Source organism: Paroedura picta, chromosome 5 (assembly GCF_049243985.1).
Source record: "Paroedura picta isolate Pp20150507F chromosome 5, Ppicta_v3.0, whole genome shotgun sequence".
Taxonomy (NCBI): Eukaryota; Metazoa; Chordata; class Lepidosauria; order Squamata; family Gekkonidae; genus Paroedura; species Paroedura picta.
In genome coordinates this window covers 16,169,684-16,184,560 of record NC_135373.1, presented here as the reverse complement: position 1 = coordinate 16,184,560, position 14,877 = coordinate 16,169,684, and the positions used below count along the sequence as shown (strand labels likewise).

The following is a 14,877-nucleotide window of genomic DNA, read 5'->3' as shown; positions in this document are numbered from 1 at the left end:
GGTGTCATCTGCATATTGGTGACAACCAAGGCCAAAGCCCCGGACCTGCTGGGCTAGAGGCTGCATATAGAAGTTTAAAAGCGAGGGGCCCCCCACATGGGAGTACCAATGGGGCTGACAGCTCCTCCCCCACCGCTTCAAAACTGAAGAGGCGGCTTGGTGGTGCTTGGAAAACTGAAATATTGGGGGAGAGACACTGGTGAACGACAAATGTTTCTATGGAAGTTGCATGAAGGGCATCCTCAGTTAGCAGGACTCTATATGCCACAGTCCACTGCTGCTGGCACCACCCGAACTCCCCATGCTGCGGTGCTGGCCACCTCGGGCTCCAGTGATCGCTGAAGCAGCCAAAAGATGCTGGAGTGTGTGACCCTAGCAGAAGGTAATCTCCAAGCAGCATCCAGGTCCTGGGAATCCTGGGAATTGTAACATCTTGCCTATTTTGTGCAAACGTCAAGACAGGAAATGAGGCAAAAGACAATCAAAATATCTTTCTCCCTCTGTGTGTATATATATGTATATATATTTACATTTACATTTGCATTATATAGGTTGATTCCAGGGGGAAGCTGGCTCAAACATTATCCACAGTCCCTCCTCCCACAACGCTTGCCACTAAAAATCAGCCACATCGGGCCTTTCTGCCAAATCCACTCACCCTCTGCCCCCAAAGGGTGGGGCAGCTGCTGCAGAGGCAGAAGAGATGTAAGCGGTGCTCAAAGCAGCACAATTCGCACCCGGGGTGGAGGCTGAGGGCTCGCTCACAAGGAACAAGAACCCCAAGCTTGTCTGCCATGGATGATCCATGACCCGGAACAATAATAATCTATGGCCCCATTTCAAAGGACTGGACTCTCTCTTCCCCTCCCCCCTGGCATCCTCGACTTAGAAAGCCCCCCCCCTTCCCAGGGCAGAGGAGGCAGCTGCCCCTCAGCAGAAGAAGTCCCTTTCAGGTCTTCTGTTCTGTTAGCAGAGGAAGCCAGGCCAGGTGGCCTTTAGGCCAGGTGGCCTTACTCAATGTATTCACTGCCTGGGGAGGGGGGGGGAGAGCGATACTGGGGGGATTCTCAGAAAGGGAAAAAGAAAAAACAGGAGAGGGATCCGTGTTCACAGCCTGAGATTCTGGACCGGGTCATGGGTGGTGACAGTGACAGCTTCCAAGCTGCGGGGTCACCTCTTGATCTCGGAGTAAATCGATTCTGCCCTGTGCAGTAGGTCCTTTGGGATGAAAAGAGATAAGAAAGGGTCTTATTACTAGCCATCAGAGATGGAGGAAGGGCATTCCGGGAGGAAGGGGAGATCTGCCGCGCACAGAGGCACTTCCTCCCCCTGCCCATTAATGAAGGCCTCATGGGGAACTCAACTCACAGTCGCTTCTATTTCATGTGTGAAGTGGGGAGAGAGAAACAGAGTAGGGCCTTTTTAGTGGCAGCCCCTGCATGAGGAATCCATCACTCCAAGAGCCCCAGCCCATGAAAATTAGAGTTCATTTATTCCTTGCTCTTTGCACATGCGGCAGGCAGTCCTCACTGGAAAAAGCATGTACAAGGTCACAAAATGACTAAGTTCTCAAGCCCAGAAAATGATCCTAAACTGAATAAAACTGCAATAGATTTTGGGGGTGGAGCCTGTGGAAGTCAGGTTTGGGGAGAGGTGGAGTACAGTGCCATAGAGTCTGCCTTCCAGAGTGGCCATTTTCTCCAGGGGAATAGATCTATGTCAGTTGTTACTCTGGCTACCACCTGGAGGTTGCCGACCAGTGTTGTCACTCCTGAGCAAGATTTGAACACACCACCTCCCGGCTGCTACTTTTAGCTACTCCCTAACACTGGCTCAACACTGGGGTAGGTGGGGCTGAGAGAATCTTGAGAAAACTGCTCAGTCAGAAAAGCACTATCAGAACTGTGGCTAGCCCAGGGGTAGGCAAACTGCGGCCCTCCAGATGTCCATGGACTACAATTCCCATGAGCTCCTGCCAGCATTCACTGGCAGGGGCTCATGGGTATTGTAGTCCATTGACATCTGGAGGGCCAAAGTCTGACTACCCCTGGGCTAGCCCAGGGTCACCCCGCTGTTTACATATGGAGGAGTGGGGAATCAAACCCGGCTCCCCAGATTAGAAGCTGCCGCTCTTAACCATGACACCACCCGGGCTCAGTGTGGATTCAGTGTCAAGTATTTTGCTTTGTATATCTGTTTTAATTGAAGATAGTACGTATGTTCTTCTAGCCATTCTGTTCAGGCGTGTTTTGCTCTGCTGGTCCACGATCATAACAAATGATTGGTTGATTGATTGATTGATTGATTGCATGCAATCAATTGGCTGGAACATCTAAGAAGCAATGCCATCAAACCAGAGTTACAGGAATGTGAAATAAACACAGATCTACCTTGCAAGGTTGTTGTGAGACAGGCCACGATCACATCGTTCAGTACTCAAAAAATCTATATCAAATTCATTCTACATAGATTTACCCAGCAAGCTCAGTGGCTATATTGACTTTTATTTAGGCACTTCATACCTATTATTATTAATATTAATCCTAAACACAGTTGAAACGGTACAAAGCGACTTTGTTTTGGGTTTTTTTTTTCCCAGTAAAATTTTTGAAATTTATCCATTCATGCCGATTGACGGCATGGCAGGTCCCTACAATTCCCTGAAAATTTGCAATCTGTGTTGCCCCTTGCAAAGAAGAGACAAGCGAAGCAGCCAAACTCAAACCGGGGTCAGCCCCTCGCTGCCCTCCCGCTAACATGACATTTCCGCATGTTAGCGGGAGGAAGTTTTGGGGGTCAGGAGACGCAAGCTAGAGTATGAACTCACCATGTAGTTTGAGTCCAATTTGGGGCAGGTTTCAGTAAGAGGCTATAAAAACAGAAAGAGGGAATATTGTAAGTCACCAAATAGAGCAGAGAGAACTAAGAAACCGAAAAAAGTATCAAGGCGCAACCTAATATTGTAAGAGTATTTTGTAGGAAAATGAAAAATACATTTATTTGTTTACAATGGAAGTTATAAAGAACCTCTAAGGCCTCAGTGATAGCCTCACTATAAAATCTGATCTAAAAATCATACAGACCAAATGGCTACACCAGAGTGGCCAAACTGTGGCTCTCCATAGAATCATAGAGTTGGAAGGGACCTCCAGGGTCATCCAGTCCAACCCCCTGCACAACGCACAAACTCACAACTACCAGCCCACCCCTAGTGACCCCAATTTCATGCCCCCCAATGAAAATATCCAGAATCCAGCCTGGCCTGGAGGGAATTAGCCTACCATCCCACAGTGGTGATCAGCCATTCCCTGGATATGCAAGGAAGGGCCACAAGAGACAAACACCAGCACATCCCTTCCTGCCCACCCACTCACCATCTGCCTAAGTTCATAAAATCAGCATTTCTGTCAGATGGACTACATCCCATGAGCTGCTGCCAGCTGGACAATAGTCCACAGACATCTGGGGAACCACAGTTTTGCCATCCCTGGCCTAGACCAAACGTGTTCTGGTGCAACCACCTACTTCGGTGGTCAGGCCTACATTAGCATCGGCTCCAGACATATATTATGTATTCTCAAATGAATAAGAGGACACAGTAGAAATTGCTAAAAAGGAAGCGGAAAAAAGAAAGAAAAATCTCAATGTTAAATCGGGTGAAGAAGAAGAAGAATTTGGTTCTTATATGCCGCTTTTCTCTGCCCAAAGAAGTCCCAAAGCAGCTTACAATTGCCTTCCCTTTCCTTTCCCCACAACAGACACCCTGTGAGGAAGGTGAGGCTGAGAGATCCCTGATATTCCTAAAGAAGAAGAGTTGGTTCTTATATGCCGCTTTTCTCTACCCAAAGGAGTCTCAAAGTGGCTTACAATTGCCTTCCCTTTCCTTTCCCCACAACAGACACCGTGTGAGGGAGGTGAGGCTGAGAGAGCCCTGATATTCCTAAAGAAGAAGAGTTGGTTCTTATATGCCACTTTTCTCTACCCAAAGGAGTCTCAAAGTGGCTTACATTTGCCTTCCTTTCCTCTCCCCACCACAGACACCCTGTGAGGGAGGGGAGGCTGAGAGAACCCTGATATCACTGTTCGGTCAGAACAAAAGCACAAGAAGAATTGGTTCTTAGATGCCGCTTTTCTTTACCAGAAGGAGTCTCAAAGAGGCTTACAATCACCTTATCTTTCCTCTCCGGAAAGAACCCTGATATCACTGCTGGATCAGAACAGCTTTATCGGTGCTATAGTGAGCCCAAGGTCACCCAGCTGGCTGCATGTGGAGGAGAAGCAGGGAATCAGACCCTCCTCACCAGATTAGAAGTCTGCACTCTTAACCACAACACCAAGCTGGTGTAGCACGTAAATTCAATTGTTTTTAAATTTGTAATTTTGTTCTAAACAACTTACTAGTGATGTACACTATGTCACAAGGCTAAGTTGATGAGGAGCTGTGTCATTAGCATAGGTAGATCTGTAACTTCCTGGTGTCTTTCAAGTAATCTCTTCCTGTGCCCTGATTGGCTCAGTGGGAGACTTCCTGCTCCTTGGAGCACAAGTCCTCCCTGCAGGCCTCCTCAACAACAGTTAGTCAGTTAGACAGGACTCCCTCTCTTCCTCTCTCTATGTAGTTGTTTCTGTTCTCAATTATGCTATTTATTCTTTACGCAAACTGCTCCTTTGCATATTTGAAATTTATCAGTGCAGACTTGGTAACTTTAGGGGACACGTGTCCTCCAAGAAGCAGCTGCCACAGAAGCCCTGCCAAGGATGCTGGGAAATGTTCTAGGGGAGGGATCCTCAACCTGTGGTCCTCCAGATGTTCATGGACTACAATTCCCATGAGCCCCTGCCAGCAAATGCTGGCAGGGGCTCATGGGAATTGTAGTCCATGAACATCTGGAGGACCACAGGTTGAAGATCCCTGTTCTATCTAGGGGACGTGCATCAGTCTAACAAAAACAGAGAGGCTTAATCCAGGAGGATGCATATGGCAGGAGATGACAGACTTTGTCTACCAAGTTCTCACCTTCGAAGCAGACCTGAAATGTCCTGGGCAGGAGGACGAGGGGAAGATAAACCACAAGGGTCTCTGCTGGCCCTTGAAGTCCAGGCAAGGTGTCTTTGGTGTGCCACTATAAATCCAGCGACTCCTTTATTCAAGGTAACAGGAAAGGGCGATCTTAAACCAGGAGTGATCTCTCAGCTTGACCTATCTTACAGGGTGGTCGTTAGTGTTGGCAGATCCCCTCTGGCCCCTGGTGGGTGATTCCGAGGGGTGGGGGAAGGTTGTCAGATCTAGGTTGAGAAACTCCTGGGGATTTGGGGGTAGAGACTGGGGGGCACAGGAGCCTCAGTGGGGTGCAGTGCCCTAGAGCAGTGGTCTCCAATCCCCGGTCTGGGGACCGGTACCAGTCGGTGGATCAGTTGGTACTGGGCCACAGCTCCTCCTCATCCTCCTCCTCATCCTCCTCCCCGGCTCCTGCCTTGGGGGCTGCCCCGCTACTCTGCTGCTGGCTCACCTTTGGTGCTCTCTGGCGGCCACCATGGCTGGGGCTCCCCCTCAGTGTGGCACTGTGCAGCTGCTGCTGGCAGCGCCCCCCAGTGGGCAGCGGGAAGTCAGGGTCGCCAGCGGGAAAGCAAGCGGAGCAGGGGCTCAGGTAGCAGTGGAGTCCCTCGGCAAAAGACTAACGCCCCCCCCCCCCCTGGGCCTCAGTAAAATTGTCAAGCGTTGACCGGTCCCTGGTGATACAAAGGCTGGGGACCACTGCCCTAGAGTCTCAAAGCAACATCCAATTGTGTTCCCTTCCTTTCCCCACAACAGACAAGAGTAGTCTGAGGAAGAGTGCTTGCACTCGAAAGCTCACGCCATGAATAAGTCTTTGTTGGTCTTAAAGGCGCCACTGGACTCTGATTTCCCCCCCCCCCCCACAGCAGACACCCTGTGGGGAAGGTGGGCTGAGAGAACTCTGAGGGAAACGGCTCCAAGACAAGAGATCTATCAGGACTGTGACTAGCCCAAGGAGCAGTGGGGAATACAACCTGGCTTGCCAGATTAGAAGCCATTGCTCTTAACCACTACACCACGCTGGAGGCTGGCCTCCCTAGCTGTGGTGCAGGGGATAACAAAAACAGGTGCAGGAAACACCTGAGCTGTTCCAAGTTTGTCACAGGAAGGGCAGGGACCAGAAATGAATGGTTCATGGAGCAATAACAAGAGCCAGGTGAGGAGTTTTCAGACAACATTTAGGCTGGCCTGAAATGGAGGCCCAGAAGGAACCGTTGTCTGGTGCTCAGACTGGGAATTGTTGCCTGACGGGTGGTCACCAAGGGATCTCCCGATGAAGGAATCGTGCTCAGGGTAAAACCTCCCCACCATCTGGTCTGTCAAATGAAACTGCAATTGAGAAACGGGAGCTTGGCTGAGCAGGGAGCACACAGCCCGAGCAGGGAGCACTCACAGCAGGGAGCACACAGACTTACAGGGGGGGCTCCTGGAGCAGGGGGCGGAGGCTTGCCTGCCATCTGGGGCGATTCCACGGACGAATCCATCACTTCATAGATGGGCTCGGTGTCGTCTGCAAAGTTGAGGGCACAAGCATTAGGATGACCCCATGCATGGTCAGCCAGGCCAAGAGAAGATTTCTCAGAAGGCTCCCATAGGGATCCAGCGGGGACCCTGCCTGCAGCAAGAGCAGCCCTTTGTCCACTCGTTCAGGCCCTTGGGATCGCTGGAGGTGTGGAACGTATGATCCACCCAAGGTGGCAGAGGAGTGGTTCTCAGCCTGGGGGTCAGGACCCCTTTGGGGGTCCAATGACCCTTTCACAGGGGTCTCAGCAGAACCGGGGGGGGGAGCGCCATCCACACAACAGCCTTGCGGGGTAGATCAAGATAGCGCATTCGTCTGCCTGGATCAGTGGAAAAAACGAGATCGGCATGGTGGGACAAGAGGCAGAGCTGAACTGAGAAAACAGGGGGGGAAAACAATTTGTATACAATCATGACCAATGGATCTTCACACCATTGGTCGGCTTCTGTTTAATTTCTGTGAAAGAACACTTGCATAGCTTTATGGTTGGGGGTCACCACAACAGAGGGTTGCGGCATTAGGAAGATTGAGAACCACTGGCCTATAGCAGGGGTAGTCAAACTGCGGCCCTCCAGATGTCCATGGACTACAATTCCCAGGAGCCCCCTGCCAGCGAATGCTGGCAGGGGGCTCCTGGGAATTGTAGTCCATGGACATCTGGAGGGCCGCAGTTTGACTACCCCTGGCCTATAGGGTCGGGAAAGACTGGGTGGGGCTTTTGTCACTTTGAGGGTTAGCTCTTTGACTCCCAAAATCCTTTGTTCTGCGGGCATGGTTGGATCTTCTGGGCATCAACCTTTGCAAACTGGATCATCCCTGGGAAATATTTGGGTGGAAGACCTTCAAGGAATACCAGGGTCCATATGCAGAAGTCTGGCAATGGAAAACCTGAAGGTATCCTGAAAACCCCATAGGGCCACCATTAAATTGGCTGCAATCTGATATCATTTTCCACCACCACCAGGGGGCAGTGTGTTTTTCTCCAGATATGTTGGCATCCCTAGGGTGGAAGAGCAAGTTTGCTTGACTTACCACATTTGGAAGTCGGGGGTTTCTTCCCCCTTGGATCCAGTTTCATGGCCACCCTAAAGAGAAATTGGAACAGATGAGGTGTCCCTTAAAGCTTTGAGGAGTTCCACATATATGTCTGTTTTACACACATGCAGACAATCACACAAACACATACCTTCAGGTAAGAAAGCCAGTGTATGCTCTTAGAGTCAAACAAAACTTTACGGTCCTTTTGGCGCACACTGCTTTCTGTGTGCTTTTCAGCTGAGTTTTCCTGTGCAAAACAGGAAAATCTACCTCTAAAGTGCATTGGAAGTGCATTATCCAGCAGGTGCAGAATCAGCCTGCAGCTCCACGTTACAGGGAAATATTCAAAACTTCACAAGTTCAGAGCATTAAAAAATTGTATTTACACAAATGGAACATTTGGGGGAGGGGACGGGGAAAGTCAGAACCGAAATTTCCGCAGCTCTTAATCAGCCCCCAAGTCAACATTACTAACCCCATTTTGGGATGTCACTAAAACATGAGAGTTCTCATTTGCAATGATTTCCCATGCACAGGTGCAAATTTTAATCTCTCTGACGAAAAAAGCTAGCGTTGCCAACTTCCAGACAGTAACTAGGATAGGCTAAAGACTTCAGATCCTGAAGATGAAACTGAAATACTTTGGCCACCTCATGAGAAGGAAGGACTCCCTGGAGAAGAGCCTAATGCTGGGAGCGATTGAGGGCAAAAGAAGAAGGGGACAACAGAGAATGAGGTGGCTGGATGGAGTCACTGAAGCAGTCGGTGCAAACTTAAATGGACTCCAGGGAATGGTAGAGGACATGAAGGCCTGGAGGATCACTGTCCATTGGGTCGCGATGGGTCGGACACGACTTCGCACTTAACAACAATAACAAAAGACTTTTTCTTCTTTTATTTGAGTTGAGCCAGAACAAAGTCCACAAAGTCCATTTACAAACCAAACGTTTTATCAGTGCCTCACAATGAATTCTTAACATCTAGTAAGATGTTCTAATATTCTAGAACAGGGATCCTCAACCTGTGGTCCCCCAGATGTTCATGGACTACAATTCCCATGAGCCCCTGCCAGCAAATGCTGGCAGGGGCTCATGGGAATTGTAGTCCATGAACATCTGGGGGACCACAGGTTGAGGATCCCTGTTCTAGAAGATTCTCTGTGTGTACCTTAAAGCTTTGTTTGATAAATTCCCAAATGTCAAAGCGGCCACTGGCTCTCTCAGTCCAACAGTCATACAGTGGGACAAGCGCTGGCTGTGAATTTCTGCTTACAATCCCCTTCCCTGTGAGGGAGGTAAGTAGGGTTGTGTGCGGCGGCATCCGAATCGGCCATTCCAGGCTGAGAGAGCCCTGAGATTACTCCCCAGTCAGAACAGCTCTATCAGTGCTGTGACTAGCCCAAGCTCAGCCAGCTGGCTGCATGTGGGGGAGCAGGGAATGAGATTAGAAGTCAGCAGTCCTACTGACTATACCAAGCTGTCAGATGGACAGACAGATTAGCGTCAAGGCTTCTGGTTCCTGCTCGTAGAGGTCTTTGACCACCCCAAGGAGCTCCCCTCGCCTCCATTACCCAGTGCCTGGCTCCGCCTTCAGTAAAACAAATCGGTATACGAGGATGGCCCCCAACGCCCCCGCAAGCAGGATCCCGACCAGGACTCCGGCGACGATCCACCCCAGCATCGAGGGGGCTTTTGCTGGCAGAGTAGTCAGGGGTGGGGAGGTCGGAGAAGCATCAGTGGCCGAGCCTATTTTTAAACAGAAAGAAGGAAAGAGGTTGTGAGGACTGGCCACTGGAGCACCTCGGAGAGGATCAGGCATCCAAGCTTTGATGCCGGAAGGCTGCACGGAAATTACGATAGCAACAAAAACCCTAAAAACTTTTGAGAAATCTCAGGAATGTTTGAGAATTGGTTAGCGTCCCATGACAAGAGCTGCCACTGAGGGGATTGGCGCAGTGCCCTTTCAGAAGAGCCACAGCTGAGGGATTGGTGCAGTGCCCTTTCAGAAGAGCCAGAGCTGAGGGGATTGGCGCAGTGCCCTTTCAGAAGAGCCACAGCTGAGGGGATTGGTGCAGTGCACTTTCAGAAGAGCCACAGCTGAGGGGATTGGTGCAGTGCCCTTTCAGAAGAGCCACAGCTGAGGGGATTGGAGCAGTGCCCTTTCAGAAGAGCCACAGCTGAGGGGATTGGTGCAGTGCCCTTTCAGAAGAGCCACAGCTGAGGGGATTGGGGCAGTGCCCTTTCAAAAGAGCCATAGCTGAGGGGATTGGTGCAGTGCCCTTTCAGAAGAGCCACAGCTGAGGGGATTGGCGCAGTGCCCTTTCAGAAGAGCCACAGCTGAGGGGATTGGTGCAGTGCCCTTTCAAAAGAGCCATAGCTGAGGGGATTGGTGCAGTGCCCTTTCAGAAGAGCCACAGCTGAGGGGATTGGTGAAGTGCCCTTTCAGAAGAGCCACAGCTGAAGGGATTGGTGCAGTGCCCTTTCAGAAGAGCCACAGCTGAGGGGATTGGTGCAGTGCCCTTTCAGAAGAGCCACAGCTGAGGGGATTGGTGCAGTGCCCTTTCAGAAGAGCCACAGCTGAGGGGATTGGTGCAGTGCCCTTTCAGAAGAGCCACAGCTGAAGGGATTGGTGCAGTGCCCTTTCAGAAGAGCCACAGCTGAGGGGATTGGTGCAGTGCCCTTTCACGAGAGCCACAGCTGAGGGGATTGGTGAAGTGCCCTTTCAGAAAAGCCACAGCTGAGGGGATTGGTGAAGTGCCCTTTCAGAAGAGCCGCAGCTGAGGGGATTGGTGAAGTGCCCTTTCAGAAAAGCCACAGCTGAGGGGATTGGTGCAGTGCCCTTTCAGAAGAGCCACAGCTGAGGGGATTGGCGCAGTGCCCTTTCAGAAGAGCCCCAGCTGAGGGGATTGGCGCAGGGCCCTTTCAGAAGAGCCACAGCTGAGGGGATTGGCGCAGGGCCCTTTCAGAAGAGCCACAGCTGAGGGGATTGGTGCAGTAACCTTCTCAAGAGCCACAGCTGAGGCAATTGGTGGTGACCTTTCACAAGAACCACAGTTGAGGATATTGGCACAGTGACTTTTCATAAGAGCTTTTGCTGACAAGAATACGGTTGGCCATTATTTTATCAAGCCAGTTTTAAGTAGGAGTCACGGACAGGAGTCACATGAAGAGGCTTTCAACTGAGTTAGTCCCTCAACAAACACTCTTTAGTCTTCTGTGACTGGCAGCTGCTCTCTGGGGTGGCTCAAGTTGTGTGTTTCTAAAGGATAGGAATTAGAATTAATATGGCACCATTTTTCAATGCTGTCTCGCCCAACACAAATCAAATGTGGAAACCTGTCCAAGGAACTGCTCTCCTCTCAAGGAAATGGGGATTTTGGGAGCACAACAGGCCGCAACCAGCTCAAGTCTATGGGTGGGGACAGTAATACCCTAGCTGAACTCTCAGGTAAGGGGACTCCACCTGAAGAGTTACAGGAAGCCTGTTAGCCCAGGTATATGGAGAGCACAGCAGCATTGTGCAGGGTAGCGATCCCCAACTTGTGGGCTGCGGACCACATGTGGTCCTTCGACTAATTGGAGGTGGGCCCCGAAGGACGCCTTCCCCTCCCCCGGCCCTTTACTTCATCCCCCCCGGCCCTTTACAACACACTTCGGGTGTCATTGTCTCCCATCACTCCCAGATGGGACTATCTCTGCAGAGAAACAAGCTCAGGATTCCCATTGATTTGTCATTGTCATGAGTTAAAATTTCCATGAAAATAAAATGTCCCTTATGTTCATTGTTGTGGCGTGTCTGTATCTTATTTTAAGGGGTGTTTAAACATTACCATAGCGATCAGAGAGCATTAGGGCAGTGGTTGAGAGTAGAGGAGTAAACTACCCCCCCCCCACACCGGGCTTCAGTAAAAGACGTTAAGTGGTCCCCGGAGAGTGGTCCCTGGCGTTGAGTGGTCCCCGGTGATAAAAAGTTTGGGGATCACTGGTGTAGGGGGTTGGACTAGATGACCCTGGAGGTCCCTTCCAGCTCTATGATTCTAAGAATGCACTCTTTATGCGCGCAGGAGCACACACTATCATTTCTTTTTGGGCTGAGTCCAGATGCCAATACGAGGTTCTCTGGGACCACATGGTGGAGAACCCTGGATTGCAGTAAAAATTATCATTTTAGGCTACTGTCCAGAGGCAATACCAGGTAGGTGATGAAATGGGTGGGAAAACCACTTACTTGCCAGCTGAAGCACAGTGGTGCCCTTGAAGGTTCCCTTTGGACGGACCAAAACAACCACACTGTAGGGCCCGCTGTCATTCTGCTGGACCCCTCGGATGAGGAGTGATCCGTTGGGGTAGCCAAACTCCCGGTTGGTGAAACGGACCCCGTTCCGCTGTGGGCGCCTGTTTTCTCCGGTAAAGTAGGTGAAGATCCTGCTTCCTCCATCCGTCACCAACCCGCGATACCAGTCAAACTGACGGATGCTGCCTGTCACGTTTTCCACGGAGAATGTGACATTCTGACCTTCGGCTGGACTCTCAGGGAGAGATACGATGGGCAGGTTGTCGGCCGCTTGGGTGGGCAGAAGGCAGAAGCAAAGGGAGAAGGCTGGGGGAGGGGGGAGGGGGGAGGGGAAGAAGATCACTGAGGGAGTTTTCCCATTTCCCGTCATTTCTCTGGGTACACTTCATCCTGTATGGCATGGTGGCCAAATTGTGGGCCTGCAGAGGTCCATGGACTACAATTTCCATGAGCCCCTGCTCCACTGGTAGGAATTCTGGATGCCACATGTCTACACAGCCACTTTAAACCAGTTTCAACTGGTATTCCTGGGAGTATTCCCGGGAAATGGAGTCCTATAGATTCTCTATTCCAGGGATTCCCAGGGCCATGAGCACAATTACCAAATGGCTGCCAAAGCAGGGGCTGCCAAAATGCCAGGGATCGAGTAACCAGCACCTCTTTGACATTTCATGCAGAAATTCTGTTTAGCAGGAGGTCTTTTAATCTGTACAGACAGTCAGAAGTCCTGCTCAGGAAAGACCCCACCTAGCCCCTCTCACTTTCCGAAAACATTTGGTGGGCCCCAGAATCACTTGATTCCATAGTGTCTGTGGGCACCATGTTGGGAATAGGGTTGCATGCTTCGGCACGGCCAAACTGAGCTGAACTGCGCCCAAACTGTGCCGAAGTGCACAACCCTCTTTCTTAAATAAAATGCCAATTTGCTGACATTTTACTAATGAAAATTTTCACACATATAGTGCCTTTAATCATACAGGGGAGGGCCAGAGGCCCAACCCTGCCCTCTACCCTCTCACACACGCAGAGCCCAGAGACGGTATTTCGATGGTGTCAGAAATAACTATATGACTGAGTAAGAAAGCCTTTTCCACAACCACCAAACCCTGTCGCCAGGTCAACTTCCATCTCATCCCCATGTGAGTTTATGGAGCAAGGTTCAACTCCAGCAGCCTCAACATCGCTGACCAAGCTGCCAACAACTATGGTCATTCTTGGGAACCTGGCATCCGGTGCCCCTGCCCCATGAGATTCGGAAGGTTCCCGTCCAGAAAAGGGCCTTCTCAGTAGTGGCCCCGCTGTTGCCATCTTCTGCGGTGGACGAAGCTTTTCCCACTCTGTCCAGCATTCCCTTAGTGATGTTTTAATTGCTGTTTTTATGCCTTTGTATGTATTTCAACTTGGTTTTTAACATTTTCAATGATACGGGGCTGGAGGGGGGTGTGGGTGTAAAATGTGTTTGGATCCTATCCATTTTTCATCATTCACCACCTCGCTAGGCCTTATGGTGGCGGAAAGGCAGGGCACAAAATTATTGAAGAAAGACCTCAAAGATTTCCAGGGCATACGCGTCTGTGAGTCAGAACGCCCTTCACCCAAGACCTTTGGCTCTCGGACAGCCAGGATACTCCAAAGCTCCCCCCCGCCCCCCAAAGTCTTGGTGATCCTAAAAGTGTTGCTGGACTTGAACCACACTCTGCTACTGCCAACCAAGGCTCCTCCTCTGTTCACTAGAGGGAACATTTCACTCCACCCCATGAAAATTTGCCCTGACAGTAAGCTCTAGCTCAAAGCGCTGGAGCCGTCCAAGCAGTTTGGCGAGGGCCAGTAGACCCTCTCGAGGCCTTCTGTAAGTTAGATTCAGGCTGGCTGCTGTGTTGATCTGAAGGAACAGAACAAAGTCTCTCTGGGGTGGCTCTTTGTTGACCGGCCTAGTTTAATTCTGAGGGCAAAAAGATATGCTTCATCAGAGAGCTTATACCTTGAATAAAACTTCAAGGACTTAAGGGAGCCAGCATACTGTAGTGGTTAAGAGCAGCAGCCTCTAATCTGGTGAACCAGGTTCGATTCCCCACTCCTTCACATGTGGCCAGCTGGGTGACCTTGGGCCAGACACAGTCCTGATAGTACTGTTCTCCCTGAGCCTCTTAGCCTAACCTACTAAACAGAGTGCCTGTTGTGGAAAGAGACTGTGAATGCGATTGTAAGCCACTTTGAGACTCCTGGCAGAGAAAAGTCCCTTTCAGCTCTTCAGCTATGCTGCTGGTTCTTAGAGGTGCCCCTGGACTCAAGTCTTGTTCTGCTTCTCCTGTAAGCTTATCCTTGGGTCTATGACTCACCTGCTAGGAGAAACCCTTTATCCAAAAAGTCCCAGCTCTGAAATCCTTGCATGGTCCTGGTTAGAGGTAAATCCGGGCACACCTTTGGTGCAAAGCGAGGGAGAAACGGGGTCCTAAGGAGAAAAGATGCCCGGGTCCCTTCTTGCTCCCATCCTCCCAGGAAATCCAGTACTCCACTCTTCTCACAAGATGCGTCCCAGTCCTGGGCGGAGGTGCTATCTCGGCTCCCTGAGCTGCTTCCTCCCCGCTGGTCTTGCAGTGGGTATTTGGCCAGGCTGCATGAGAAAAGCATCCAGAGCGTCAACGGAGGCCGTCAAACCCGTTCAAGCCTGACTCATCAGCTGCCAGGAAAATCCTGGAATATTTAAATGGTTGACTGCCCCAGCCAAGAGGCCGCGTACCAGCCTCCGTGCCCCAGGCTGCGGAGGGAGAGGCACTGGGAAGTTTCTTTTGCAGAGATGGAATCCAAGATACCTCCTGGCCCCTGGAGCCTAGACCCAAAGCCCCTTTGCAAGAACCCAGGAAGAGCCCGGGCATCTTCAGCCCATGGACTAACCACTAGACTCTCCTCACCTCTCCCAGTTGGAGGGCAGGAAACACCAGGAGGCAATTAGATCCGGAGGACCTTG

At 50.8% G+C, this 14,877-nt stretch overlaps 1 protein-coding gene across 1 annotated transcript; it reads right to left on the bottom strand.

Moving 5' to 3' along the window:
* Positions 1-487: 487 nt before the first annotated feature.
* Positions 488-14,523, bottom strand: CEACAM19 (CEA cell adhesion molecule 19). Its single transcript, XM_077336662.1, has 7 exons — positions 14,249-14,523; positions 11,844-12,215; positions 9,187-9,361; positions 7,611-7,663; positions 6,472-6,566; positions 2,828-2,869; positions 488-1,218 (listed from the first exon to the last, which is right to left on the bottom strand). The coding sequence occupies exons 1-7, from the start codon at positions 14,298-14,300 to the stop codon at positions 1,171-1,173; spliced, it is 837 nt and encodes a 278-aa protein (XP_077192777.1). The 5' UTR covers positions 14,301-14,523; the 3' UTR covers positions 488-1,170.
* Positions 14,524-14,877: the final 354 nt, after the last annotated feature.

Bases quoted from the DNA above. Each gene is read 5' to 3' on its own strand.
- CEACAM19 (XM_077336662.1), bottom strand. From the start codon at position 14,300: ATGCAAGGATTTCAGAGCTGGGACTTTTTGGATAAAGGGTTTCTCCTA. The intron at 7,664-9,186 runs GTAATGGAGGCG...ATTTCTCTTTAG, and splicing joins AAGGCGGAGCCAGGCACTGG to GGTGGCCATGAAACTGGATC. The intron at 2,870-6,471 runs GTAAGTCTGTGT...CTGTTTTTATAG, and splicing joins CTGCTCCAGGAGCCCCCCCT to CCTCTTACTGAAACCTGCCC.